Below are 27328 nucleotides of genomic sequence, written 5' to 3'. Positions count from 1 at the left end.
TTTTTTTAATTCTCGCAGTTGTTCCGCTACGGCACCATCTGAGTAGTCTCGCAGCAGCTGTTCGATAGAAGGTAGTTCGTCCATGGTGGTCGATTTCACTATAAGCTGATATCGTTGTGAGTTGTATTTATATACACAGTGGTAGTGTAGAGGGTATGTATGGAATGTCTAGGGGGATCTTGGATATGTGATTATACATCGCGATACAAAAATAGAGGGGAAACTAGATCTTAAAAGATAACCACTTACGCTTGACTGATTTATGTAAACTATTCATAAAACGTTCCGGTGTCTCTTCTACTGCTAATCGTCTTCCTTTCTGCTTTGTTTGTTTGTCTTCATTTTTAGTCTCATCAGGCTGGTTCATGCCATTTTTGTTTTGTTCACCGGTTTTATCAGGTTTCTCAATGTCTATTTCATCAAGTTTGTTTATAGTATCTATTTCATTGGGTTTGTCTGTTTCAGCGATTAATCTATCATATTTAGTTTTCGTCATGAGGGCGAGTTCTCTTGCCATCGTTGATAGTTATTGATGAATATCGGTAAAGTTTTAATGACAGCTTGTAATCTTCTTCTCCTCTCCTTAGGTGTTATATTTCTGACGAACACTTCACGAATGGCAAGTTTCTGTTTAGATACAATCTTTTTATCCTCGTCTGACATGGGAACGTTATCCATGACCGTATTATAGATTATTTCTATCATTAGTTTCAATTGTTCTCTTGTTAGTGTGTTTATGATGACAACCTGTTGATGTCGAGGTGCAGATAGCAAAAAGTCGAGAAAATGTTTCATTTTTTCGGTTCGTAGATGATTGGATCCTGTCCTGGCAATATCCTAGTACGAAGTGGGGGAAGTTCTGTCGGGCCGTCGACGATATTCAACTGCGGGATGTGAGGGCTGACATCGACAAAAAGATATCCATATCTTTTTGAAACGGCGGAAAGGTAACTTTGTCTGAAATATTCTAACCTTCTAGGAAACATCTGTCTCCCTAATGTTTCGATTTGTGCTTGGTCTCTATAGTTTCTAAATAGGATAAAGTAATGAGTGTTTAAACTTAAAGTGCGCATGACCTTCTCCTTCTGGAATACGTTGTGTACTAAAAATATGACAGTCACATTTCGGTGATGTGACCCTATGCAAAACATTTTCATGAGCTGCACGGAATTGGATCCTTCTATTAAACAGTCGTCTAGTACTATTATCTTATGTTTTTCTGTAACGGAAGTCCACTCCTCAAATTGTGTTTCGTCTAAGATTCCCTTCACAAACGTGATTTCTTTGATATTTCGTTTTAGTTCGTCAAACATGGGTTGCCAAGTATCGTAACAGATCATGATCTTGGCTGTAGGTTGACTAAACAAACCATCGGCCTGCTCTAACATTTGTTTCATCAGAAATGTTTTACCGCTTCCAGAGCTGCCTGCTAACTGTATCGTGGCGGGACAGACGATGGGGACTAGACTTGTCTGTGACATGATTAAAACTAAGCATGGGTGAGTGATGTATGTATATTTTATTGATATTCTTGACAACATGATTGATACCTGCCACCAGTTTGAAAACAACATGAAAAAGACTGATTGATATAATCATATACAAATTCATCATTATATTTATAATCATCACTAAATACATTAACAATAGTGCTAAGTGGTACATTTATACATCGATTGAGTAAATAAAACAAACAGTAACGTCCACACACGTTAGATCTGACACTCTGTAATCGTGTTACATTAAAAGATGTACAGTTTGGGAGTGAAAAGTATTGTGGTGGATGACCATAGCTATCAAAAAAATCCTTTTTTGTTGCCGATTCCATAAAATAAGCCACCCAATGTCGACCGGGTTGATGACTTTTGTCAGTATTTACAATAAATCCGGTGGGAAATTGTTCTATGTTTTTCGATATGTGATCCCTCGCATATACACCTATGTTTAGTTCTTTCATGACGGGATCACAATCGATGGCGCAACGAAGTTGATTGGTATTCATGGTTTTAAAATGTCTCTTGCAGCGTTGATTTCGAAATGTCCTGGATACTCGGCGTAGACGATGCAGCTGATGGCTTTGGATAGTGTACTTCCGAATGTGACCTCCAGTCTGACGTTTCCTTGTTTTAATAAGGTAAGATACTGATTCCCTTGAAAAATGGGCTCCAAATTAAATGTGCATAACGAATAACCGCTGGAAATGTTTTCCCTGTCAATATCTAATCCACAATCGGATAACCATCTTCCAGTTGTTTTGAACATGTTCCGTAAGAAGGGTATAGTAGTCTGTCCGCTGCTGGTATCATAATCCAATTTTATGGTGCTACCGCCAACAGGTATTCCATCCACATAGAGGCCTATGGATGTAACATTGAATGGTTGGAAGAACCACGGGTTTTGATTGTATGCCCCCGTGATGGCGGTTGCATTCACAAAGCCTACGGTGATAAAATTGGGTCTCATTCCTTGAAATATGTTGTCGTACGTAAAACTTGTCCCACCAGCAGCAAGAGTGACGTGTTTTAGAATACTTTCTGTAAATGGATATTTTGCAGTAGTTGTTGTCAGGGTTTGGCTTTGGGCATAGATGACGGCAGGGTTCACTTTAACTTTAGCGATGCGTAGTCTAACATCTTCAAACTCAATTTTATAGTTGGGAGTTTGTTCACCGGAAAGTAGGCAAAATTCTGGTTTTGATCTGTACATCTTCACATTTACGTTGACTTGATTGAGTAAATATCTATCCATTCTGAATAGATCGTGAAATATGGGACCTTCCAAATCGACAACTTTGCCACCTTCGAATAATTCGGCTCTTTCTAGTAAAGCTAAATTATTACCCGTCCTCACATCTGTATCATCCATTTCTCCATCAGTATCTTTATGCCATAACTGTGTCGTTAACTGTGATGTTTTAGCACCGTTTCCATCCTTCAATAATGTCTGAATGTATGCCTTGTATGCATAGTTAGCAGTTGTAGATATCACGGTTCTTCCTTGAAGTGTGACATCTACTTGTGAAAACAGAGCAGGTAGTAAAAAATTGACGGGGCCTATGTCTTCAGTAGAGCTGATATTTGATCCATCCGCCTTTTTTATCTTTATTTTAGCATACACTAGGGAATTTTTCATGTCGATGTATTCCATACCATTTTGACCGGAAACGATAAATTCTACGGGTGAATCACCAGTCATTTGTGATATCGGTAGTACGTCTTGATAGTATACATTTTCGACGGCTGTCTGTGTTGGTGGTAATTCAAAAACTTCCAGTTGTGAAGGTTGAGCTTCTCTGAAAAAGTCCTTGTTTATTGTAGCCATGATGATAATAAATCGTTCTTAATAGACTTCTTACGCTTCTGTGTAGGCTTACGTTTTTGTATAGGTTTACGTTTTTGTGTAAGCTTAAGTTTTTGTACAGGCTTACGTTTCTTAACCTGTTTTGTCTTTTTCCCCGAGTTACTTGTTGGTTTTCTCTGAACGGTCTGTACCCTTCGACGTTTCCTGCTATAATGAGACGGTATCAATTTTCCCTTTCTTTTTAACTCTGATTTGGCTTGATCTACTATTTGTTGTGACGGTGATATCATGTTGATGTCGATATTATGTGCGGGTAAGGCTTTCTCTCCGTCACTACTATACTTGTCAATGGGAATGATGAATTCGGTTGTGTTGTCCGATATACCTCCACCCCTTTGTTTTACATCTTGTATATCTGTATAAGGATTAATCTTACCATCGGTAACCTTTCGATAATACTGTAGCCACTCACCCACATTGGGTACGTATAAGTTGGAAACATTCATCTGTAAAAAGGGTAGGCTTTAAACTGAAGTGTAATCGTTGCTGGACTTTTTAAGAATGAAGCAAAGTTTCCGTCACTGTCTTTTATAGATATTTCTATATCTCTGATTTCTGACTTTTTTACAGGAACGTACTGGGGAGTGTCAAGTGATTGGTTCCAGTTTGCAACTTTCTGAGCTTTCACCATTCGAAGCAGATTCTGCTTCTCACCATCAATTACGGATTCTCCAACGAGATCGCAATGTATGTATAGATTTTCTCTCGTTTTTGTATTACTCGTTGTTATACAGATGTCAACGAGTGCTACGTTCCATATATCGTTCAGAGTAATGGGTGATTTCAGTTGACAGCGGAAATGGTATGGTTTGTTGTTAGGAAAGTAGTCGAGATTCTTGTTACTGTTGATGATTACGTAGTGTGACATGTTAGCTGTCTGTGACGTCTTTGATATCTTTCTCGGGGATCCATTGGTTATATTAAGCGGGCCACCCCTCAAACTGGACAAACCACTCGATTTGACCTCCCCTCTTACGTTTGCGTATTTTTTTTCGATAAACCATAATGTTTGTTCATCTTTTTCGACTCGTTGTAATTCTGACTGATAAAAATTCCCCTGTATGGTATCTCCTAGAAAGACTATCAATCGATATAGGGATATTCCTTGCATAAGAAATCTTTTGTTTATCTTGAATATTTCTGATGACCATTGCTGCTGATAGGCATGCTTAAAGAGCTGTTTCGTATGTGATATACGAACCAAACTTCCTATCTTGAATTTGTAGGGATCGGGTTTTTTCGTTTTAAATATCTTTTTTTCTGATTTTTAAGTTTCTTTTTCCTCAAGTACATGTAAGCAAATAGATCTGCTTGATTATTGTCATTTACATCCTTTGGGGTTGTTCCATTGAGGGAGCGGTGGGGTGTAGCATTATACGTATCAACAAATTTCTGTAACTTGTCGATGTACTTATAGGTCCTAAATTTGGTGAAGTAGCGAAATACCATGGTTTTAAATGCGCTATTAACACGCTCTACCATGGGGGCATGAATTTCGTTTTGTGTGGTGAAATGATGAATGTCGTTATCGAGACAATATTTTTTAAACCAGCGATTAGCATATTCTTTACCCACGTCTGAATGAATTTTCTTTGGGATTCTACCTCTCTTGATTATTTTCTTGAATGCTTCTTATACCTCTTTTGCTGTTTCTGTTTTGATAGGTTCTACCCAGAGAAAGCGGCTGAACACATCGATTACCATCAACAGATATCTCACACCTGAGTTATGTTTGGCAAGTGACGTCATGTCTAATAAATTGGTGTCGTATTGTTCGAAAGGTTCTCCTACTTCTACACGTGCGCGTTTAAATGAACGTTTGACAGGTTTTTGTAGACTGTAATCGTCGAGACTTTGAATGTATCGTCTGATTTTATGTAAACCTAGAGAGTTATGTCCTTGTGATTTCAGTATTTGATGAACTTTTGTTGGACTTAAGAATGTTCCACCGTTATTAAAATTATAATAAATGTCATCCACTCTCTGTTTTTCTTGATGCGTCAACATTTTCTGTAACGTAATATATTGTAAACGTGAACATCTATGTCATTCAGAATATATGAAAGAGAACAACATTTTGTTAACATATAATAATTATGATAAAAAGTATGTTCGTTAACACATAATATAATGATTTAAATATACATATTGATGTTCGCGTTTACAATTATATAACAAAAACAAAAACAAAATGATGGTTAAGATTTTACTACATACAAAAGTTGATGTCTCAGAAGTCTCCACATAAATGAATACACATGATAAACGTTATGGTTTTATAAAGCGACTCTCTAACATAGATTGAATGATTTCATCAATCTTTTTTCTTTGCCATAGTTCTTTCATTCGTCATGTTAGTGGTTGATTTAAGTTTACATATCAAACTAAGAGTCTCAGTCTGACAATGTCTATTTTCTTCACAAACTTGAGAATGTTCCCACTGAAATGTTGTTTCACATAGTTTTCAGAGCGGAAACACTCCTCTTCCATTAACGGTTGTAACACGTGTGAAGGAATACAGGACTGAATAGTAAATTGACGCCACTGTTTCTCCACTTCTAAATGGTTGACGGTTGACAGGGCTTCTTCGAAATATCTATCTACTATGTCTTCACTATCAAGCATGACGCAGTCGTGTCCTTGCTGATTAGCTTGACCATCCACACATCCTCCACATACAAACAATTTCGATATGATGTCTTTCACACTCATAGCGTAGGCTAAGCATAACAAGTTTTTTTATAATTTTCTTATAAGTTTTTTCCTCGATATGATTTCTCATGTAGGAATTAAGTCTCTCCTCAAATATTTCTATTATCAATTAGTACGATGCTGTGTAGCCTTAGAGGTGTAAGGGTATGACCATTTGTAAATACACACAATCGGTCGACCACTTTTTATGCTCGATTTCGACAGAATCGCAGGATATCCCGGCGCTCAAATGTGCTCTACACATGAAACAGGTGACTTTATCGCTATGTCCTGAATAAAAAAAAAAAACATTACGGGCGAGTTCGTTTGGAGTCTGACGCATTTGTTGGGGCCAGTTTTGGAACGTTTGTAATCGATCCTCACATTTCATCATAGAGTGATATTTCGGTTGAATCTGATAATGACGGATACAATCTGTTGTAATATCTGACATGTTAGTGTATTAAGGTGCAAACACACTGTAAACTCTCTGACAGAAACAGTTTCTTTTTAAAATAGTCTCCTGTTATTTGTATGCATTTCCCGTCTTCTTTTAAAGTTATTCTCAGCTCACCTTTGACCTTTTTCACGATGATTTCTTGTGTGATACCTAGACGACAGTCTACTTTACTGTGCGATATGTTTGTCAGTGTGAGGTCGTCTGTGACTATCCGATTGATGATCTCTTGAGCCATTAGTGGTGACTAACGCTTGGTATATATACACAATGTTACCCTCGCTGTGGACATGTTCGATCTTGCAAAAAAGGTATTACCTGTTGCGACTTGTTTATTTTAAAAACTAATATGTGCACAACGTTGGTGGACGTGTCCAATCTTGTTTGTTAACCTGTCATAACTTGTTTCTATCTATAAATAAACGTGATGGCATCAATCCAAATAGGAAATGGGGGTTCTAAGCCACTTTATCCCTCCCTCTATATTTATAGTTAACAGTGAGGGATGAGGGACTGACTCCATGACCTCGATTTAGCAACTTTTACATTCCAAAAAGGGGATTTACCGCTAGGCTATTACATTCCAATGACGTTTTACCGGCGTCAGATCCTCCTGCATGTGGGTGGTCTTTCCAAGGTTACCCCCTTAGGCTATACATTCCAGGGATTTCCCCATTGCATCATCTGACCTAAATACCACCGTCACATCCTCCTTTTAAAGGGGATTAAGGTCAAAGGTCACATTACGTCATCGCCCTAGGTCAAATATTATAATCCCCTTTTAATCCCCTTAAAAAGGGGATGTGGCGGCGGTATTATACCCCTACTCATCTATTTGCTATAGTAAATGGGCAAGCACCCAAAGTCAGAAAGATGCCGGACTAATTGAGCTCTTTCTTGTTTGATATGCAATTCAGAGCGTTCTCACTTTCAACCTTTAGGATCCCTGTCCCACTGCAGTTCATTTTTCTTACATAAAGTAACCTCTCTTTAACTTCCGTTTAGATATAATTGTAGGATACTTCTGTTGAGCAGGTACGGTATTGTATACGGAGTCTAGTGGTACGACGCCGGGCTCGTGACCGAAGGGTTGCGGGTTCGAGACACGGCATGGCACTGTGTTGTATCTTTGAGCAAGATACTTTACTCCGCTTGTTCCAGTCTACTCAGCTGTAAATGAGCACGTGGTTGGGTACTGCTAGAAATGTTGAATGCTAGCTGTAAGCGCAGAAATGGCAGCTCCGGCTGTATGCTCCCCAGGTAGTTCAGACAGATATTGGCTGGTTGCAAAGGCCCGATAACCACGGATAATAATTTGTGAACCTCTTTGAAACGACCAACAAACTAGGTTGTGATAAAGCGGTATATATAAACCTCGAATTATTATTATTATTATTATTATTATTACAAGTAGCTAGTTAAATCGGTTAAAGCGATGGTATAACAATCTGAGGTCCAGGGTTCGAATCCCGGGGTAGTCCCGATGATCTTTTTACACTCAGAACACTAATGTGGATTATATTGTTTAAGTTCATCCTTGTTATTTCTTATAAAAGTCCCGCAAGGTATTTTTTTTTTTTAGAAATGATTTATCAAAGCTATAATCATGCCGAAAAAAACAGTTTCCAGTAGTTGGAGTTTTTGGCAGTGGTACTAGTGGGATCCTATATACATATGTACCAAGGGAGGCAACTCGTACAAAAGACAAAAAACACTGGCAGTTATTCTAGAATGTAACCTCTGATTTATTTGTACATTGTATAGGTAGTTGTGAAAGTGAAAAATAAATGTAATATGAAGTACAAAACAACACTCCATGTACATTCCAAACACACAAACACACTTACGCACTCATGTATGATTTGTAATTATGGTTAAAAGTAAAAAGTAAATCGTGCATAGACGAAAATCACATTTTTTTTTAAATTTTCTTGACATAAAAAAAATCATTTTCTCAGGTAGGTATTTTCAAGTGGCATTTAGGATTTCACTTTCATGATAATTTCACGCAAGTGTTATTTTTGCAAGCTTTGATATTGTTGCATTTACCTTTTTTCTTGTCATATATATTTCATGACACAAGTGTAAATTTTCCCCGCGCGTGAACATTGGCGTTTTTGCAATGCATTAAATAAACCGAAAATTTGGAAAAAAATATAGTCTCTTCAAGGTACTGTTTTAGGACAGTTTTATTTCCTCGTCATTTGGTTCTTTAAAAGCTTACAACTTTTATATAAATCTTAATCCGGTTCATTACTATCCAAAAGGATAACTTCTGTTCTTTGGTATGGTGCACCCAAACTTTACGGTATGAATAATTAAACACATTATAGTTGTTATAGTTTATCGTTGTTATTTCTCATAAATGTCCCATTAAATCCCATTAAATAAATAATTAAGTATTTACATGATAAATTGATAAAATTGCGTTGGGAACTTTTTAGAACATGCGACTGACAGAGACATTACAATAGTATTTTAAGCGAGGGAATACAAGTAATAGTTGCCCATGCCTCTCAGAGCATCAATGGAGGATCGGGGAATTTCCTAACTGTCACTTCCTTCCCTCCCTCCCTCCCTCCCCCCTCACTAACCCTTCTTCGTTTCGAAATTATCAGCTACGTATTTAGTTCAGGTTAAATATTACCAGTTTTTTTATACCCCATGATGTATTTTTTCTTCTTATTTTTAAACAAATAAGTTGAAAATCGTACAGCTTTAATATTATGCCTGTATCTGCTCTACCTTCCTGTTGTAATGAAATTTATTTTGAAATTAAAATGTTTTATGATTTTTTTCTGTCACATACACTGGTCCCTCGAGTGTCCGGATAAATATCATAATTGTTTTATTGGCAATTAACAGTTCATTAATTTGAAAAATTAGTTCTTCAACTTAAGAGTTTTTTTCCGGAACAAGAATGCCCGTTTTCACTTTTTACAATTATAGCTACCATTACTTTAGTTAATAATATTTATTAAGTAACGCATTTTCGAACAGTTTGAACATTTTTAAACAAGATAAAAGGCCTTACAAAATGTACCGTTTTAAGTCAATTTTTATGTTCATGATATGTAAAACATGAATAGATCAAAAACCATTAAAATCAAATGCACACTTTAACTGTCAAAAACACATATCTAGACGTCTTCTCGCGGAATTTTGGTGTTGGCTTACTCAAAAGATTACTGCTGAACATAAACATTTTTTTTTTTATCTGAAACAGGTAATTTTCAGATCACAACATACTTCATTACACTCATCATTATTGTTGTCTCATAAACGTAAAAACAATGTATAGGTGGCGCTTCCTCCACGACACTAAAGTTCAACTTCCGATGTTTACTGATCTCAGCCGTCGACTCGACTCCGAAATGATGTCTGTTGATCTTGTTATTGTTGTCGTTGTTGTTGTTATTGTTATTGTTGATGTTGTTATTGTTGTTACTGCTGCTTATCTTGTTGTCAGATGGTTAGCGTATATGATTTAATTATACTCGACAGCTTTTAGTAAAATATTTAGACATTGAAGAAAAAAAACAATTAAAAACACGTCACCATGCTTAAATTTTAAAATGAAACAAAAAAACTTTATATCAAATTCAGAAAAAACTTTCTGCATGTTTCTATGGTTTCCACACCTCGTAAAGGCAGTATCTGGTAAAGGTCAAGGACAAATGTAAACCGGATGTGTGTCAGACTTTCACAAAGAAGCTTGGTTGTTAATGCTTTATGCGACTTAATGGTTACTTATACATCTTTTGATACAAGTTCGATCCCAATCCTCTGTCAATGTTTGGCAATGAAATGTTTAAACTTCGAATGAGATCCACCCTCGATACTCCAGGTGTTACGCTCACTTTCGCTCTCAGCAAACCCTGGAATAGGTCATGGCAAAAATGAAGGCACGTGATTAGGTATTTGATTTGTCTAAGGTAAACAAAACTAAACAATCGCTAGGCTGATATCTGTCCTTTGATGATTGCAGAGGAGCGACTACCGCCTTTAAAGCGAATCAATTTTACCGTTACGCTACCGACAGATTTTAGATACACCAAAGAAACAAACTAGTCATCTAGTCTCATCCTCAAGGTGGTGCACACTGAGGCTTCGGATTTGCTATGACATATTACAGGAGCGTACGGGGCGAACGTGAGCGTACCCCTGGGGTATCGAGGATATATGATATCGAGATTAAAGGATACTTTTCCTGGAAAGAAGGCACGTCCACTTCGTGGCGATTAAATTTTAACTGTAAAGCCCGGATGTCAGCCTCAAACTTTTCAGTGTAACTTTTGGCACGTACAGTGTTTCCCTGGAACAAAGGGAGGTTATTTGACACATATTCATAACAGTTGTAAGAGACAACAAATTGGTTTACATAGGATACTATTTATTTCCATTTACATGTACGGAAAATAAAGAATGAAATAGATATATTCTTAAAAGAAAAAAAACCCATATAAGGTCACTTTCATCTTTCGAGTTGTCAGCTGTAGCCAGACGAACCAGACCACGTGAAAGTCATACGATTTCGTCAAGCAGACTAGGACGAGTTGTGGTATATATAAATAATGTATCAAAATACCTTTTATTTCAATAATATTTGTAAAAACGCTAGCTGTGTTTATGTTAGTGTGAGATACATGATGATGGGATGCACTTGTTTTATGTTCGCTTCCCGGAAAAACCTTGACAATATAAACATGTTATATGCACAAAATGTCAGTGCACAGAAACAGGTACCGCACAGAAATAGGTACCGCACAGAAATAGGTACCGCACAGAAATAGGTACCGCACAGAAACAGGTACCGCAAGGAAATTGGTACCGCACCGAAAAGGGTACAGCACAGAAACAGGTACCGCACAGAAGCAGGTACCGAACAGAAATAGGTACCGCACAGAAACATGTACCGCGCAGAAACAGGTTCCACACAGAAAAGGGTACAGCACAGAAACAGGTACCGAATAGAAACAGGTACCGAATAGAAACAGGTACCACACAGAAACAGGTACCACAATGAAACAGGTACCACACAGAATCACGTTCCGCACAGAAACAGATACCGCACAGAAACAGGTACCGCACAGAAACAGGTACCGCACAGAAACACGGACCGCACAGAAACAGGAATAGCACACAAACATGGACCGCACAGAAAAAGGTACCTCACAGAAACAGGTATAGCACACAAACTTGTACCGCACACAAACAGGTACCGCACAGAAATAGGTACCGCATAGAAACAGGTACCGCACAGAAACAGGTACCGCACAGAAAAAGGTACCGCACAGAAACAGGAACCGCACAGAAATAGGTACCGCACAGGAACATGGACCGCACAGAAATAGGTACCGCACAGAAACTTGTACCGCACAGACACAGGTACCGCACAGAAAAGGGTACAGCACAGAAACAGGTACAGAACAGAAACACGTTCCGCACAGAAATAGGTACATAAACCACACAGAAACAAGTACTGCACAGAAATAGGTACATGAACCGAACAGAAACAGGTACCGCACATAAACCGGTACCGCACAGAAACAGGTACCGCAGAGAAACCGGTACCGCACACAAACATGGACCGCACAGAAATACTACCGCACAGAAACAGGTACCGCACAGAAACAGGTACCGCACAGAAACAGGTATAGCACAGAAACCGGTACCGCACAGAAACAGGTATAGCACAGAAACAGGTACCGCACAGAAACAGGTACCGCACAGAAACCGGTACCGCACAGAAACATGGACCGCACAGAAACAGGTACCGCACAGAAACATGGACCGCACAGAAATATGGACCGCACAGAAATAGGTACCGCACAGAAACAGGTACCGCACAGAAACAGGTATAGCACAGAAACTTGTACCGCACAGAAATAGGTACCGCACCGAAATAGGTACCGCACAGAAACAGGTACCGCACAGAAACAGGTACAGAACAGAAACAGGTACCGCACAGAAACAGGTACCGCAAAGAAATATGTACCGCACATAAACCGGTACCGCACAGAAATTGGTACCGCACAGAAACAGGTACCGCACAGAAATATGTGCCGTACAGAAACAGGAACCGCACAGAAACTTATACCGCACTGAAACATGTACCGCACAGAAAAAGGTACCGCACAGAAACAGGTACCGCACAGAAACAGGAACCGCACAGAAACCGGTACCGCACAGAAATAGGTACCGCACAGAAACTTGTACCGCACAGACACAGGTACCGCACAGAAAAGGGTTCAGCACAGAAACAGGTACAGAACAGAAACAGGTACCGAACAGAAATAGGTACCGCACAGAAACAGGTATCGCACAGAACTAGGTACCGCACAGAAACAGGTATCGCACAGACACAGGTACAACACAAAAAGGGTTAGGACAGAAACAGGTACAGAACAGAAATAGGTACCGCACAGAAACAGGTACCGCACAGAAACAGGTATAGCACAGAAACTTGTACCGCACCGAAATAGGTACCGCATAGAAACTTGTACCGCACAGAAACAGGTACCGAACAGAAACAGATACCGCACAGAAACAGGTACCGCACAGAAACAGGTACCGCACTTAAACAGGTACCGCACAGAAACAGGTACCGCACAGAAACAAGTACCGCACAGAAACAGGAACCGCACAGAAACCGGTACCGCACAGAAATAGGTACCGCACAGAAACTTGTACCGCACAGAAACAGGTACCGCACAGAAACTTGTACCGCACAGAAACAGGAAACAGGTACCGAACTGAAACAGATACCGAACAGAAACAGATACCGCACAGAAACAGGTACCTCACAGAAAAGGGCACAGCACAGAAACAGGTACAGAACAGAAAATTGTACCGCACAGAAACAGGTACCGCACAGAAACCGGTACCGCACAGAAACTTATACCGCACAAAAACTTGTACCGCACAGAAACAGGTACCGCAAAGAAATATGTACCGCACAGAAATAGGTACCGCACAGAAATTGGTACCGCACAGAAACAGGTACCGCACAGAAATATGTACCGTACAGAAACAGGAACCGCACAGAAACTTATACCGCACTGAAACATGTACCGCACAGAAAAAGGTACCGCACAGAAACAGGTACCGCACAGAAACAGGAACCGCACAGAAACAGGTACCGCACAGAAACAAGTACCGCACAGAAAAGGGCAAAGCACAGAAACAGGTACAGAACAGAAATAGGAACCGCACAGAAACAGGTATCGCACAGACACAGGTACAACACAAAAAGGGTCAGAACAGAAACAGGTACAGAACAGAAATAGGAACCGCACAGAAACAGGTATCGCACAGACACCGGTACAACACAAAAAGGGTCAGGACAGAAACAGGTACAGAACAGAAATAGGAACCGCACAGAAACAGGTATCGCACAGACACAGGTACAACACAAAAAGGGTCAGGACACAAACAGGTACAGAACAGAAATAGGAACCGCACAGAAACAGGTACCGCACTTAAGGTACCGAATAGAAACAGGTACCACACAGAAACAGGTTCCAAAATGACACAGGTACCACACAGAATCACGGTCCGCACAGAAACAGATACCGCACAGAAACAGGTACCGCAAAGAAACAGGAACCGCACAGAAACCGGTTCCGCACATAAATAGGTACCGCACAGAAACTTGTATCGCACAGAAACAGGTACCGCACATAAACAGGTACAGCACAGAAACAGGTACCGAACAGAAACAGGTACCGCACAGAAACTTGGACCGCACAGAAACAGGAAACAGGAACCGAACCGAAACAGATACCGCACAGAAACAGGCACCGCACAGAAACAGGTATAGCACAGAAACTTGTACCGCACAGAAACAGGAAACAGGTACCGAACAGAAACAGATACCGCACAGAAACAGGTACCGCACAGAAAAGGGCACAGCACAGAAACAGGTACAGAACAGAAACTTGTACCGCACAGAAACAGGTACCGCACGGAAACTTATACCGCACAAAAACTTGTACCGCACAGAGACATGTACCGCACAGAAACAGGTACAGAACAGAAACAGGTACCGCACAGAAACGGGTACCGCACAGAAACAATGTGACGCACCGCACATGAATGGGTACCGCACAGAAATAGGTACATCACAGAAACAGGTACCGCTACCGCACAGAAACAGTCCCTCCGACGATACATTTATTTTATACATCTCGTATCAAGTTGAAAGGAGATAACTCACCCGCGACAGGTACTTCCCTCCCTTGTTGAGAATCTTTATGGAGAATTCCAAACTGTGGGAGGACGTCTCTAGATCGTAGATATAGGCTGTGGAAAACAAAAGTCAGATATTCGGAATGACGTTCATCAGATTGATATAAATTATAAATGCTTAGATTGTTTTAAACACAAACAGTCATTGAAAACTTATTTTTTAGACCTTTCTGTCAAGCAAAGAGAACAAATAACTGGTGTCTCGATTCTAGACCAATCAGCGGTACACGTGGAATGGGTTAACATAGTACCCGTCCCTCTGACTGCCTGTCGTATTAGATTAACATTTTTGATAGCTGAATTAGTTGGCTTGGCACATTGAGGCTTAGTGAGTTCTTTTCGGTGGTTTAGAGTAGAGACATATGTCATTTGCACTCTTTGTTTGACGTTTTTGAAAGCAAATGGTAGTTTCTACTCCTGCTTAACGCTAAGCAAGTTAGTAGTGGGACGACTGGTTCGCCCGACGTCAATATAATGTGACCGGGTGGGGTGTCCTGCTGGGTAACTTCGGCAGTATGTTTCAGTGAGGTAGCACTATAAAGTCGGCATCAGTTCCGCGCGATCACAAGGAGACAAACACGAACATATCGCAGCCTTCCAAAACAAACACGCATACACTACACGCATGCATCTTGCACAGAGGGGAGTCTGTCCTTAAATAATCATAGCTGTTGATAGGACGTTAAATAATACTAAACCAAACCAAACCAAAGTTGTACCCCTTTCAGAAACGATTTATCTCCCGTGTTGTCTGCTCAGAAGATATGTAAGACAGCTATAGCTGGTTTGCAGCCCCACATTTCATCAATCTGGATCCCTTTTGTTATTTTTCTTTTCTATCTTCTCTTTTTTCAATGGCGTCTGACAAGAAACTCGTCTTTATTAACATAAATTTCATTTCTTTTATAACAATTATGAATCAATTTATTGCAACTTATATAAATTGCACATGTTGGCCGGGACGTAAGCGCGTAGGGGGTCTTAATGTGGGAGGAAACCGGAGTACCCGGAGAAGACCTATGTGATCGGACAGGTGATTAATACCGTTCCACGTCCGATCGGGGAATCGAACCCCGGCCGCCTTGATGAAAAGCGAGTGCGTTATCCAATGTGCCACCCGACCAACATATAACAATCTTTATATTTATTATATTTAGCTATTGAGGGTATTCTAAATCATGAACAAAACAAAAATATAAAAAGATCGGACTAGAATCACGAGTCAACAACGTTTGTGAAGAGAGATTTTGGTCTCGTTTGTTACAACTTCGCCTGTTTAGCATACACTTTGGTCTGTACCGATTTAGTACATTGTGCCTCTCTTTTTGTCGCCGACAAAGTATCACAATCGGTTGCGGTAGTCAGCTATTAACTTGTTAGTTTCGTATTTTAATACAATGGCTTCGTATAGGAAAACAAATGTATTGCTTGATATTTAAAATGTGTGTTAGTTCTGTATAAGCATTTTACAACTATTAAAGGGGCTGGTCGGGGGGAAAATGTCATATTTGCTAAAATGGCATACACATGTTTAAAATACCTTCTTATGAAATATACCGATTCAAATTTTGCTGAAATTCACTCCCTAAGAGTAAAAATTATAACTATATCAAAGAAATCCTAAATCGTCACCTGACAGTCTAAAACTCTCAATTAACCCTGATCAGTGATGTAATTTTACCGCACGTGCGTCATCAACAAGGCCAAATGTAAACATCGCGGCGAAAGAAAAAGATGCATGCAAAAGTCATGACAGGCACGAGGTATCAATACCGTTATATATAACAACAACATATAGGTAGGAATACTACACTTGTATCATACATGACCTTTGAAAACAATTATTTACGTATAGTATTGCTGTCTTGTCCGCTAGTTGAGTCCGACATGGCACATGACGGCGTGCTATTGTTGTTATCTTGACTGCCTCACTTTCGAAACAACCACGTGATATATATAAATAGATCTGCGCTAAATTTACGCGGGGCTTCCCCGAGATTTCAGTGGTCAAAACTGGACATTGCAAGCAGAACTCGACCATCCTATTGCCGTGGTATAACCTTTGGAAGGCCAGGGAACGCATTTAGACCCATTTATTTTGTATTTTTTTCTCCGACCAGCTCCTTTAACGTGGGCATGTCGGTTTAACGGTTTCCAGTTCGTTACGACTTTGTCTCTTTAATTATTGATATAATTATCATCATTGAGATATCAGTTAAATTATTAATAAGGTTAAGTCTTGTATGTTGTTTACGAACTACATTGATTTTAATACATTACATTGGTAGATTACAGTATTTAAATGTTTACATATGACAACATACAGTTAAAAATAATGCTTACATAAAGTTCATTATAACAGATAAAAAGCAAATGTTGGGTTTTTGCGTCTCAGAACTGTCATATAGACCCATACACACGATACGAATGTAGAACGGAAGCGCTACAAAGCTCTACGCATACTCTGCGCTACCAATCGCTAGGCAGACGTTACGCTACCAAAGGCTACGCAGAGTTTACGCTGGCGAGCGCTTTGCAGACTGTTCACTACCAAGCACTAAGCAGACTTAAGACTTCCAACCGCTACGCAGAGTTTACTCAACCAAGATTTACGCAGACGTCACGCTACCAAGCACTACGCAGACGTCACGCTACCAAGCACTACGCAGACGTTACGCTATCAAGCACTATGAAGATATCAGCTACCAAGCGCTACGCATACTCTACGCTTCCAAGCACTGCGCAGACTTTATGCTACCAAGCACTACGAAGATATTATGCTACCAAGCGCTAAGCATACTCTAGGCTTTCAAGTTCTACGAAGACGTTAGGCTACCAAGCGCTACGCAGACTTTATGCTACCAAGAACTAAGAATATATTACGCTACCAAGCGCTACGCAGACTTTATGTTACCAAGCACTAAGAATATATTACGCTACCAAGCGCTACGCATACTTTATGCTACCAAGCACTCAGAATATATTACGCTACCAAGCGCTACGCAGACTTTATGCTACCAAGCACTACGCATACTCTATGCTTTCAAGCTCTACGAAGACGTTACGCTACCAAGCGCTACGCAGACTTTATGCTACCAAGCACTAAGAATATATATTACTCTACCAAGCGCTAGACAGACTTTATGCTACGAAGCACTAAGAATATATTACGCTACCAAGCGCTACGCATACTTTATGCTACCGAGCACTCAGAATATATTACGCTACCAAGCGCTACGCATACTTTCTGCTACCAAGCACTCAGAATATATTACGCTACCAAGCGCTACGCAACCTTTATGCTGCCAAGCACTAAGAATATATTACGCTATCAAGCGCTGCGCAGACTTTATGCTACCAAGCACTACGCATACTCTATGCTTTCAAGCACTACGAAGACGTTACGCTACCAAGCGCTACGCACACTTTATGCTACCAAGCACTAAGAATATATTACGCTATCAAGCGCTGCGCAGACTTTATGCTACCAAGCACTACGCATACTCTAGGCTTCTAAGCTCAACGAAGACGTTACGCTACCAAACGCTACGCAGACTTTATGCTTACAAGCACTAAGAATATATAACGCTACCAAGAGCTACGCAGACTTTATGCTACCAAGCACTAAGCATATATATTACGCTACCAAGCGCTAGACAGACTTTATGCTACCAAGCACTAAGAATAGATTACGCTACCAAGCGCTACGCAACCTTTATGCTACCAAGCACTAAGAATATATAACGCTACCAAGCGCTACGCAGACTTTATGTTACCAAGCTCTAAGAATATATTACGCTACCAAGCGCTACGCAACCTTTATGCTGCCAAGCACTAAGAATATATTACGCTATCAAGCGCTGCGCAGACTTTATGCTACCAAGCACTACGCATACTCTAGGCTTTTAAGATCAACGAAGACGTTACGCTACCAAACGCTACGCAGACTTTATGCTACCAAGCACTAATAATATATTACGCTATCAAGCGCTACGCAGCCTTTATGCTACCAAGCACTAAGAATATATAACGCTACCAAGCGCTACGCAGACTTTATGTTACCAAGCTCTAAGAATATATTACGCTACCAAGCGCTACGCAACCTTTATGCTACCAAGCACTAAGAATATATTACGTTATCAAGCGCTACGCAGACTTTATGCTACCAAGCACTACGCATACTCTAGGCTTTTAAGCTCAACGAAGACGTTACGCTACCAAACGCTACGCAGACTTTATGCTACCAAGCACTAAGAATATATAACGCTACCAAGCGCTACGCAGACTTTATGCTACCAAGCACTAAGAATATATTACGCTATCAAGCGCTACGCAGACTTTATGCTACCAAGCAATAAGAATATATTACGCTATCAAGCGCTACGCAGCCTTTATGCTACCAAGCACTAAGAATATATTACGCTATCAGGCGCTACGCAGACTTTATGCTACCAAGCACTAAGAATAGATTACGCTACCAAGCGCTACGCAACCTTTATGCTACCAAGCACTAAGAATATATATTACGCTACCAAGCGCTAGACAGACTTTATGCTACCAAGCACTAAAAATATATTACGCTACCAAAGCGCTACGAAGACGTTACGCTACCAAGCGCTACGCAGACTTTATGCTACCAAGCACTACGCATAATCTAGGCTTTTAAGCTCAACGAAGACGTTACGCTACCAAACGCTACGCAGACTTTCTGCTACCAAGCACTAAGAATATATTACGCTACCCAGCGCTACGCAGACTTTATGCTACCAAGCACTACGCATAATCTAGGCTTTTAAGCTCAACGAAGACGTTACGCTACCAAACGCTACGCAGACTCTATGCTACCAAGCACTAAGAATATATTACGCTACCGAGCGCTACGCAGACTTTATGCTACCAAGCACTACGCATAATCTAGGCTTTTAAGCTCAACGAAGACGTTACGCTACCAAACGCTACGTAGACTTTATGCTACCAAGCACTAAGAATATATTACTCTACCAAGCGCTACGCAGACTTTATGCTACCAAGAACTAAGAATATATTACGCTATCAGGCGCTACGCAGACTTTATGCTACCAAGCACTAAGAAAATATTACGCTACCAAGGGACGTTAGGCTACCAAGCGCTACGCAGACTTTATGCTACCAAGAACTAAGAATATATTACGCTATCAGGCGCTACGCAGACTTGATGCTACCAAGCACTAAGAATATATTACGCGACCAAGCGCTACGCAGACTTTATGCTACCAAGCAATAAGAATATATTACGCTATCAAGCGCTACGCAGACTTTATGCTACAAAGCACTAAGAATATATTACGCTACCAAGCGCTACGCAGACTTTACATGTACTGTATACTTGTTAGGATTGATTTGTTTGTGAAAAAAATACTCACATGAAGAGGAGAATGTATTTCTTATCTTAAATAGTATTGATATAGCCACACTACACAGAAATAAAAACCGTTTAAATAGCGACTTCTTAGGGAGATGTGTTTACTTGTTATATTAACTGACACATGGTGTGTCTTGAGACTAGTTACTTTTACACCACAGCCATTGAGCGGCGGTATTGGTTTATTTACATCGCGCTGGTTATGATTTCTCCCTTGATGCCAACAGTGCTGCTTCAAATTCCCCTCATCCGATGCCTTGATCTGTGTAACTCAAGCTGTCGTCAAATCCATCAAAGTACGCGTTATCGGATATGCTAGCCTGGGTGGCAGTGTACGGTATGGAAGGTTGAAGGTGTCAGGTTTAATTAGTCAATAAATATATTGAATAGAAATAGTGTCTGACAAATAAAGTCGGTAACTCAAGGACGAGATGGTGAGCATAAAACATGAAGCAGACGCTTTTTAATATAATTTAAAGGTAGGGAATTAGGCGAGTATGTTTTACTGTTATATTTACGTGTGTTAGTCACATATATATAATGAACAATGGGAGTGTCTGTCACATATAGGCGATAAATTAGGGACGAGAAGGTGAAGATAGCTCACGCAGGAGACGATTTTTTTATATCTTAAGTGAGACAATTGGACGAGTATGTTTCACTTTTAACTCCTGATTACTTCAATCATCTTGTTATCTGGAGAAAATAATCGTTACGTTTTACGTAACAATAATAACTATAGGATTCCTCCTTTCAGATTATCTCTTACTAACTCTTCTTTTCTACCTTCTACTCTTCACTATTCGAATAACTTTGACAATTCGGTTCGATCCCTACCCTGTATTAATTCATTCAAATCCTGTTTAACATCAAATATTCAGTCAAGTCCACCTATTTACTTTAAAATCGGAAATCGGAAACTTAATATCTTGCATACTAAGCTCCGACACCAGTGCAGTTCCCTTAATTATGACCTTTTTAGAGTTAACCTTGTTGAGAGTGCATCTTGTAATTGTGGTCATCCTTGTGAGAATGTCTTTTACTATTTTAAGGAATGTCAACTTTTTACAAACGAAAGACGTATTTTGGTTCAAAATTTGATTAATTTGAATGTTGCGTTAAATTTAGAAATTCTTTTGTTTGGCAATTCACAATTTTCCGTGGACCTTAAACTCAAACATTTTTAGATCTGTGCAAAACTTTATTAAATCCAGCAAGAGATTTTCAGTTCAAATTGTAATAACAATTGTATATATTTATTGTCATTATTGTAATGTCATTTCAAATGTATATTGGGAGAAGGCGTTGATAAGTTTTTATAACTTGTGCCTAATCCCTTGTCTAATTTTGGCAATAATTGGCACCTACATATGTTTAAACTAAACTTTTAATGTAACACGTAAAAGATCCCTGACCCGCTGCACTGTGGTTTTTCGTATACACAGTAGCCTCCCTTTAACTTCCGTTTGGATATATGGGCTAAGACCAGGTAGCCCAACACGTTTGAGATATAGTAAAACAGTTTGAAATCCGGAGTTATAATCGAGGTCAAGCACCTACATTTTTTTTTACACAAAACACACTGTTGATTATTATACTCCATTTATCTCATCTTTATTGTTTACCATGAACGTTACGCAATGTATGGATTTCTTTTCAGGAAAAAATTATCAAAAAAAAAATCACCCAGATGTGTGGGACAATGGAGTGTTTGGCAAATATAGTCGATAAATAAGGAGCGCAAATGTAGTCGATAAATAAGGAACGAGACCGTCAACATAGCGTAGTCGATTTATATGTTGAAAGTAAGGCGAGTTAAGTTCACTGTTATCTTTTACCGTTTCACGGCCACAATGGGGAACAAAGCAAATGTATAGTTGTTTTATTTTTTTATAATGGTCTGGCATTAAAACCAGTCATGACGATTCATTACAAATTTAACGTGTTAAATCAACGATAATGCGCACTGATTTGATAATTGTCAATTTTAAACAAATGATTCAGCATTGAAGACGTACCTCCCACTATCAATATTCAGCGTAAAATTCATAACTTATAATATTCCTATCTTAGGGGAGAAGACGAATTTTAAATGTTTAAATTGTGTCTGATCCCATTTGTATTTTCGAAATAAAATACATTTTAAATCAATTATATCTAAGCAGAGATCGCAAATATTTTTGAATCAGTCGGAAGTCATGTTAAAGTATTATTCTTATAACCTGTGTAGGATCAAAATACACTCGTTGTACTATGAAAACAAACTAGCTAAATATAGACCAAATCAATATAATCTAAAAGTCAGTGTTCATACACGGAATTAGAATATATCATTACTCGTATATACTGTAGCACAGCAAACTCTATAGTCTCGTTCAAACTACAAACTCCATAGAATAAGACGGAACAACCACTCGGACCATTACAGAAAAACAGAATGCACATGTATGCAGCCTCATTTTCATTTCATGTCCAGATAATTACAAGTGATCAAGCGTTGAACGACACTATAAACTCCACAGAATTAGGTGGTACAACCACTCGGACCATTACAGAAAAAATAGAATGCACATGTATGCAGCCTCATTTTCATTTCATGTCCACTATTCCGTCTTTGCGTATTGCAGAGTTATCTTCTCTTGTGAGCAGGTATTGATTGTTACGTCATTGGTTTGTGTGAGAAAATTACGTCGTTTTCTCAAAAATTGATGACGTTACTCTCAGTAACAAATGACGTAACAATCAATACCTGCTAACAAGAGGAGATAACTCTGCAATACGAAAAGACGGAATATTATGAAGATAGCGTTAACAGCCAAAAAAATGTGAAAAATATCACACGTTTTACTTATGACGTCATTTGTTTTGTTTTTGAGACGCTTGTCAGTCTGTTTAACATAACACAGATGCGGACACTGCATCGTTTTTCTTGTCCGTTTAAAAGCAAACGCAACGCACTTTTGGTAACAAAAAAACCGGTCCATGGTCTGTAATAGCTTACAATCAATAGTTCAAATGAATATGATTTCTGGAAAATTGTTTCGTCTACACAAATAACACGGTATATACCAGAAGCGCATTTAGATAAGTGAGCGATGCCGGAATATTTAGAACGAAAATATACGGATTGTTTATTGTATACGGATATGAACTGCTTGACGTAATGTACACAAGACAGTTCGTTTAACTCATATCTACGTGTATGAAAGGTAACTTACAGTTTTCAGTGCCGACTAAAAACTCTGTGAGGTCATTGATGACGTAATCAAACTTCCGTCCACTCGCCATGCTCTCCTTCAGCACGTCCATACAGTCTCCTATGTGAATCTGCGAAAAAGACAGAATTTTATTTCAACTAATATATCTAAAACATCATCTTCTTTAAAATCAGAAACAGATGTAAGTTTCTAGATTGATCACTGAAATCACGTTTATCTTTACACTGAACACAGAATAATTCGTTCCTAGAGAGTTAGTTACCAGTTGTTTTGTTACTCCAGAGTTTACTATCACTTACGCTCTCTGCACCCCTGGAATATGTCAATACAAACAAAATTGAAGGCTCAGTGTGCGCCACCTTGTGGATGAGACAAGAAGACTAGTGTGATCTTTTGATGTACATCAAAATAATCTCGCGGTCGCATAACGGCAGAATTGACTGGCTTTGACGTCGGATGTCGTTCCTCTTAAATCTTCAAAGGACATATACCAGCCAATATTGATCAGGTTTTTTAACCCGAGACCAAACAAACAGCTATCTTCGTACCTCCATATTCTATGACATAATCGAGGCATGCATAGAGCGAATGTGAGCGTACATGTAACCCCTGGAGTATCGAGGATGCCATAGAGTGACATTCGGGTTTGGTTTATGACGTACTACCTTCGGGTTTGGTTTATGACGTACTACCTTCGGGTTTGGTTCTATGAAGGTTTACCTTGTATAGCTTCATCACTTCCAGAGTAATGTTGCGGTTTGGTTCCCTACAGAGTTACCTATGTACCTTATACTTTATTATTGTCAGTGAATTGGTCGATAGAGGTAACTTTGGATTAGGTCTTTAAAGTGTGGCCTTCGGGGTTGGGTATCTGAAAGATTACCTTGTTGTTTGGTCCAACAGTTGTCGCTTCTTACACCCACTTACAGTAACGACAACTCTGGGTAGAGATTGCTAAGATTTACCACGTAGAACTTTATGTACCTTGAACACATTTAACTTGGGCCTGTTCATTTATTGTCTGTTTTTAAATGTAACATTTCGGGTATACATCCTGGCGGACCTGTACAAGTTTATGCACGCCTTGCAAGGCCTTGTTAAAGCTCGCATGAAAGCGATATCAATTTACTATGTCCTATACCCTATTTCATAAACGAACAAATCAGGTCCAACTGGTTCAACCGTTTGGGTCGCAATAAACGAAAGTGGCCCTTGTCTCTTTGATACCTGCACAGTTACAATGTGATTGGGTTTCTAGTTACCTTGTGGTTTGGTCCATAGTTACCTTATGGTTTGGTCCCTAGTTACCTTGTGGTTTGGTCCCTAGTTACCCTGTGGTTTGGTCTCTAGTAACATTGTGGTTTGGTCCCTAGTTACCTTATGGTTTGGTCCCTAGTAACCTTGTGGTTTGTTTCCTAGTTACCTTGTGGTTTTGTCCCTAGTTACCTTATGGTTTGGTCCCTAGTTACCTTGTGGTTTAGTCCCTAGTTACCTTGTGGTTTAGTCCCTAGTTACCTTGTGGTTTGGTCCCTAGTTACCTTATGGTTTTGTCCCTAGTTACCTTATGGTTTGGTTCCTAGTTACCTTGTGGTTTGGTCCCTAGTTACCTTGTGGTTTGGTCCCTAGTTGCCTTATGGTTTGGTTCCTTGTTACCTTGTGGTTTGGCCCCTAGTTACCTTGTGGGTTTGTCCCTAGTTACCTTTTGGTTTGGTCCCTAGTTAACCTGTGGTTTGGTCCCTAGTTAACCTGTGGTTTGGTCCCTAGGTACCTTATGGTTTGGTTTGGTTCCTAGTTACCTTGTTGTGTGGTCCCTAGTTACCTTGCGGTTTGGTCCCTAGTTAACCTGTGGTTTGGTCCGTAGTTACCTTGTGGTTTCGTCCCTAGTTACCTTGTGGTTTGGTCCCTAGTTACCTTATGGTTTGGTTCCTAGTTACCTTATGGTTTGGTCCCTAGTTAACTTGTGGTTTGGTCCCTAGTTACCTTGTGGTTTGGTCCCTAGTTACCTTGTGGTTTTGTCCCTAGTTACCTCGTGGTTTTGTCCCTAGTTACCTTGTGGTTTTGTCCCTAGTTACCTCGTGGTTTTGTCCCTAGTTACCTTGTGGTTTGGTCCCTAGTAACCATGTGGTTTGTTCCCTAGTTACCTTGTGGTTTTGTCCCTAGTTACCTTGTGGTTTGGTCCCTAGTTACCTTGTGGTTTTGTCTCTAGTTACCTTGTGGTTTTGTCCCTAGTTACCTTGTGGTTTGGTCCCTAGTTACCTTGTGGTTTGGTCCCTAGTTACCTTATGGTTTGGTCCCTAGTAACCTTGTGGTTTGTTTCCTAGTTACCTTATGGTTTGGTCCCTAGTTAACTTGTGGTTTGGTCCCTAGTTACCTTGTGGTTTGGTCCCTCGTACTTCTCCAGGACGTCATGACAAACGACCTCCATGTAGGTCGAACATGCTTTAATGACTTCCTCGTCAATCTTAGTACTGTTAAGGAGTTATCGATTTATTTATTGTTAGAATACAATTGATTTTCGGAATAAAATTCTTGAGTTTGGTATGACTAATAAAGGCAAAGTTTGTTTTGAACACAAACAGGAATCCAAAATTTAAAAAAAAATAAAAAAAATTGAACGGTTGTTTTTATTTACTTTGTCGGATTTTAAACCCGGCCTGTTCAAAGTCGATTTATTTATTGATTGTTTAATTTACATGTACTTCAATATTTTATCGTTTAGAATATTTGATACTAGTAAATTGAAAATTGTTTATTTTTATGTATTTGAGCGATTTATTGCTTGAACAATTAGGTATTGTGGTGTTCAAATGTATGTGGTTTTTTGCATGGGTTAAACGTCGAGTTGAGTCGGATTCACGGAATGAGATTCACCAGTTTGGTTGGAATAATAAATGTTTGTTTAAAAAAAAAATAAAAAAATGCGAGCTTTCGAAAACGTCTTTTTAGTTTGTCAGGCTTAGGGAGTCTAGGGAGAACAACTGGAAAATCAGGAAAGCAAAGAATCCATCTTCGTTAGGAAGGAAGGGAAATCGATAAACCGAGACGAAGGGGTCCATCAGCTGGGGCATCTTTATAACCCCATTTTAGCTATCACTAAGGGGCGGAATTGGTGAACATAGTACGCGTCCCCTGGACCGCCTGTAGTATTACAGTGTTTTTTGGCGAAATGTCTCGATATTTTCTGACAGTTGACTTTACGGATTCGGCACTCTGTGGCTTAGTGAATTGCTTTCAGCGATCTAGGATCGAGACACCAACCATTTACACTCTTTGTCATAGTTTGACATAGGAAAAAGACGTTTTCGAAAGCTCGCAAATTGAGTTGTTCAAAACAAACCAAGCATTTATTATCAAAAGATGTTAAATACTATTTTACTAAAATGACATTGCCATATTCCTTGAAGGATACTTCCACCATCAGAACGTGCCGTGGTTCCATCTTGAGTAGTTCGTACAGAAGTCCACCGTCCCCTCCCCCGAGGATGAGCACCGTCTTGTCCCGGAAGTCGTTGCGCCCGACCCCAAGGAGAGTCTGAGTATATATAAGGTCACTTTCTCCCAACACTGAAAAGGGAAGCAGAAATCCTGACGTCATTGTTAATTAAAATTGTGGTCTGTGGGGTTTTACCGTGTGTTATTACTGTACCAATAACCAATGTAAATTGCCTTCGTGGAAGTGCGTCTTGCTTTTGTTTTCAAGCCCTGCGCCCGTATTCATGCTCAAACTCAGATTCTGTATTCAATATCAATCTCTCGTTCCGGTCAAAAATCAATATCATTTTCAACGTTTGCATGATTTAGAAGAATTCAGAGATAACTTCAATTGGAATACATACAGTGTGTTGACTTATGACCATGAAACAATGTTTAAGCGAGTAACTAGAAAGTGATTCTGAGCACAGAATCCGCGCCTGAGCACGAGAACGGTTTCAGAAATAGCCGTTCTCCTGC

At 39.5% G+C, this 27328-nt stretch overlaps 2 protein-coding genes across 3 annotated transcripts in view; both read right to left on the bottom strand.

Moving 5' to 3' along the window:
• Window positions 1–1998: 1998 nt before the first annotated feature.
• LOC110453246 (uncharacterized protein F54H12.2-like) lies at window positions 1999–3321 on the bottom strand. The gene has a single exon (XM_021502113.1). It carries the CDS (start codon window positions 3319–3321, stop codon window positions 1999–2001), a length of 1323 nt encoding a protein of 440 aa, XP_021357788.1.
• A 4907-nt stretch (window positions 3322–8228) lies between these two features.
• The window catches only part of LOC110453256 (spermine synthase-like), a 42697-nt gene continuing 23597 nt past the window's right edge, over window positions 8229–27328 (bottom strand). For both annotated transcript variants that reach the window (XM_021502141.1, XM_021502142.1), the window contains exons 6-11: window positions 26787–26941; window positions 25749–25838; window positions 23378–23486; window positions 14727–14812; window positions 10714–10823; window positions 8229–10165 (exon numbers count right to left, since the gene is read on the bottom strand). In XM_021502141.1, the coding sequence (XP_021357816.1) occupies window positions 10135–10165; window positions 10714–10823; window positions 14727–14812; window positions 23378–23486; window positions 25749–25838; window positions 26787–26941 (581 nt within the window). In that variant the 3' untranslated portion in view covers window positions 8229–10134. The remainder of the gene's footprint in view (window positions 10166–10713; window positions 10824–14726; window positions 14813–23377; window positions 23487–25748; window positions 25839–26786; window positions 26942–27328) is intronic.

This window comes from Mizuhopecten yessoensis, unplaced genomic scaffold (genome assembly GCF_002113885.1).
Source record: "Mizuhopecten yessoensis strain PY_sf001 unplaced genomic scaffold, ASM211388v2 scaffold7205, whole genome shotgun sequence".
Taxonomy (NCBI): domain Eukaryota; kingdom Metazoa; phylum Mollusca; class Bivalvia; order Pectinida; family Pectinidae; genus Mizuhopecten; species Mizuhopecten yessoensis.
This window is presented reverse-complemented; position numbering and strand designations above follow the sequence as displayed.

Coding starts and splice junctions, on each gene's coding strand:
- LOC110453246 (XM_021502113.1), bottom strand. CDS start 3,321: ATGGCTACAATAAACAAGGACTTTTTCAGAGAAGCTCAACCTTCACAA.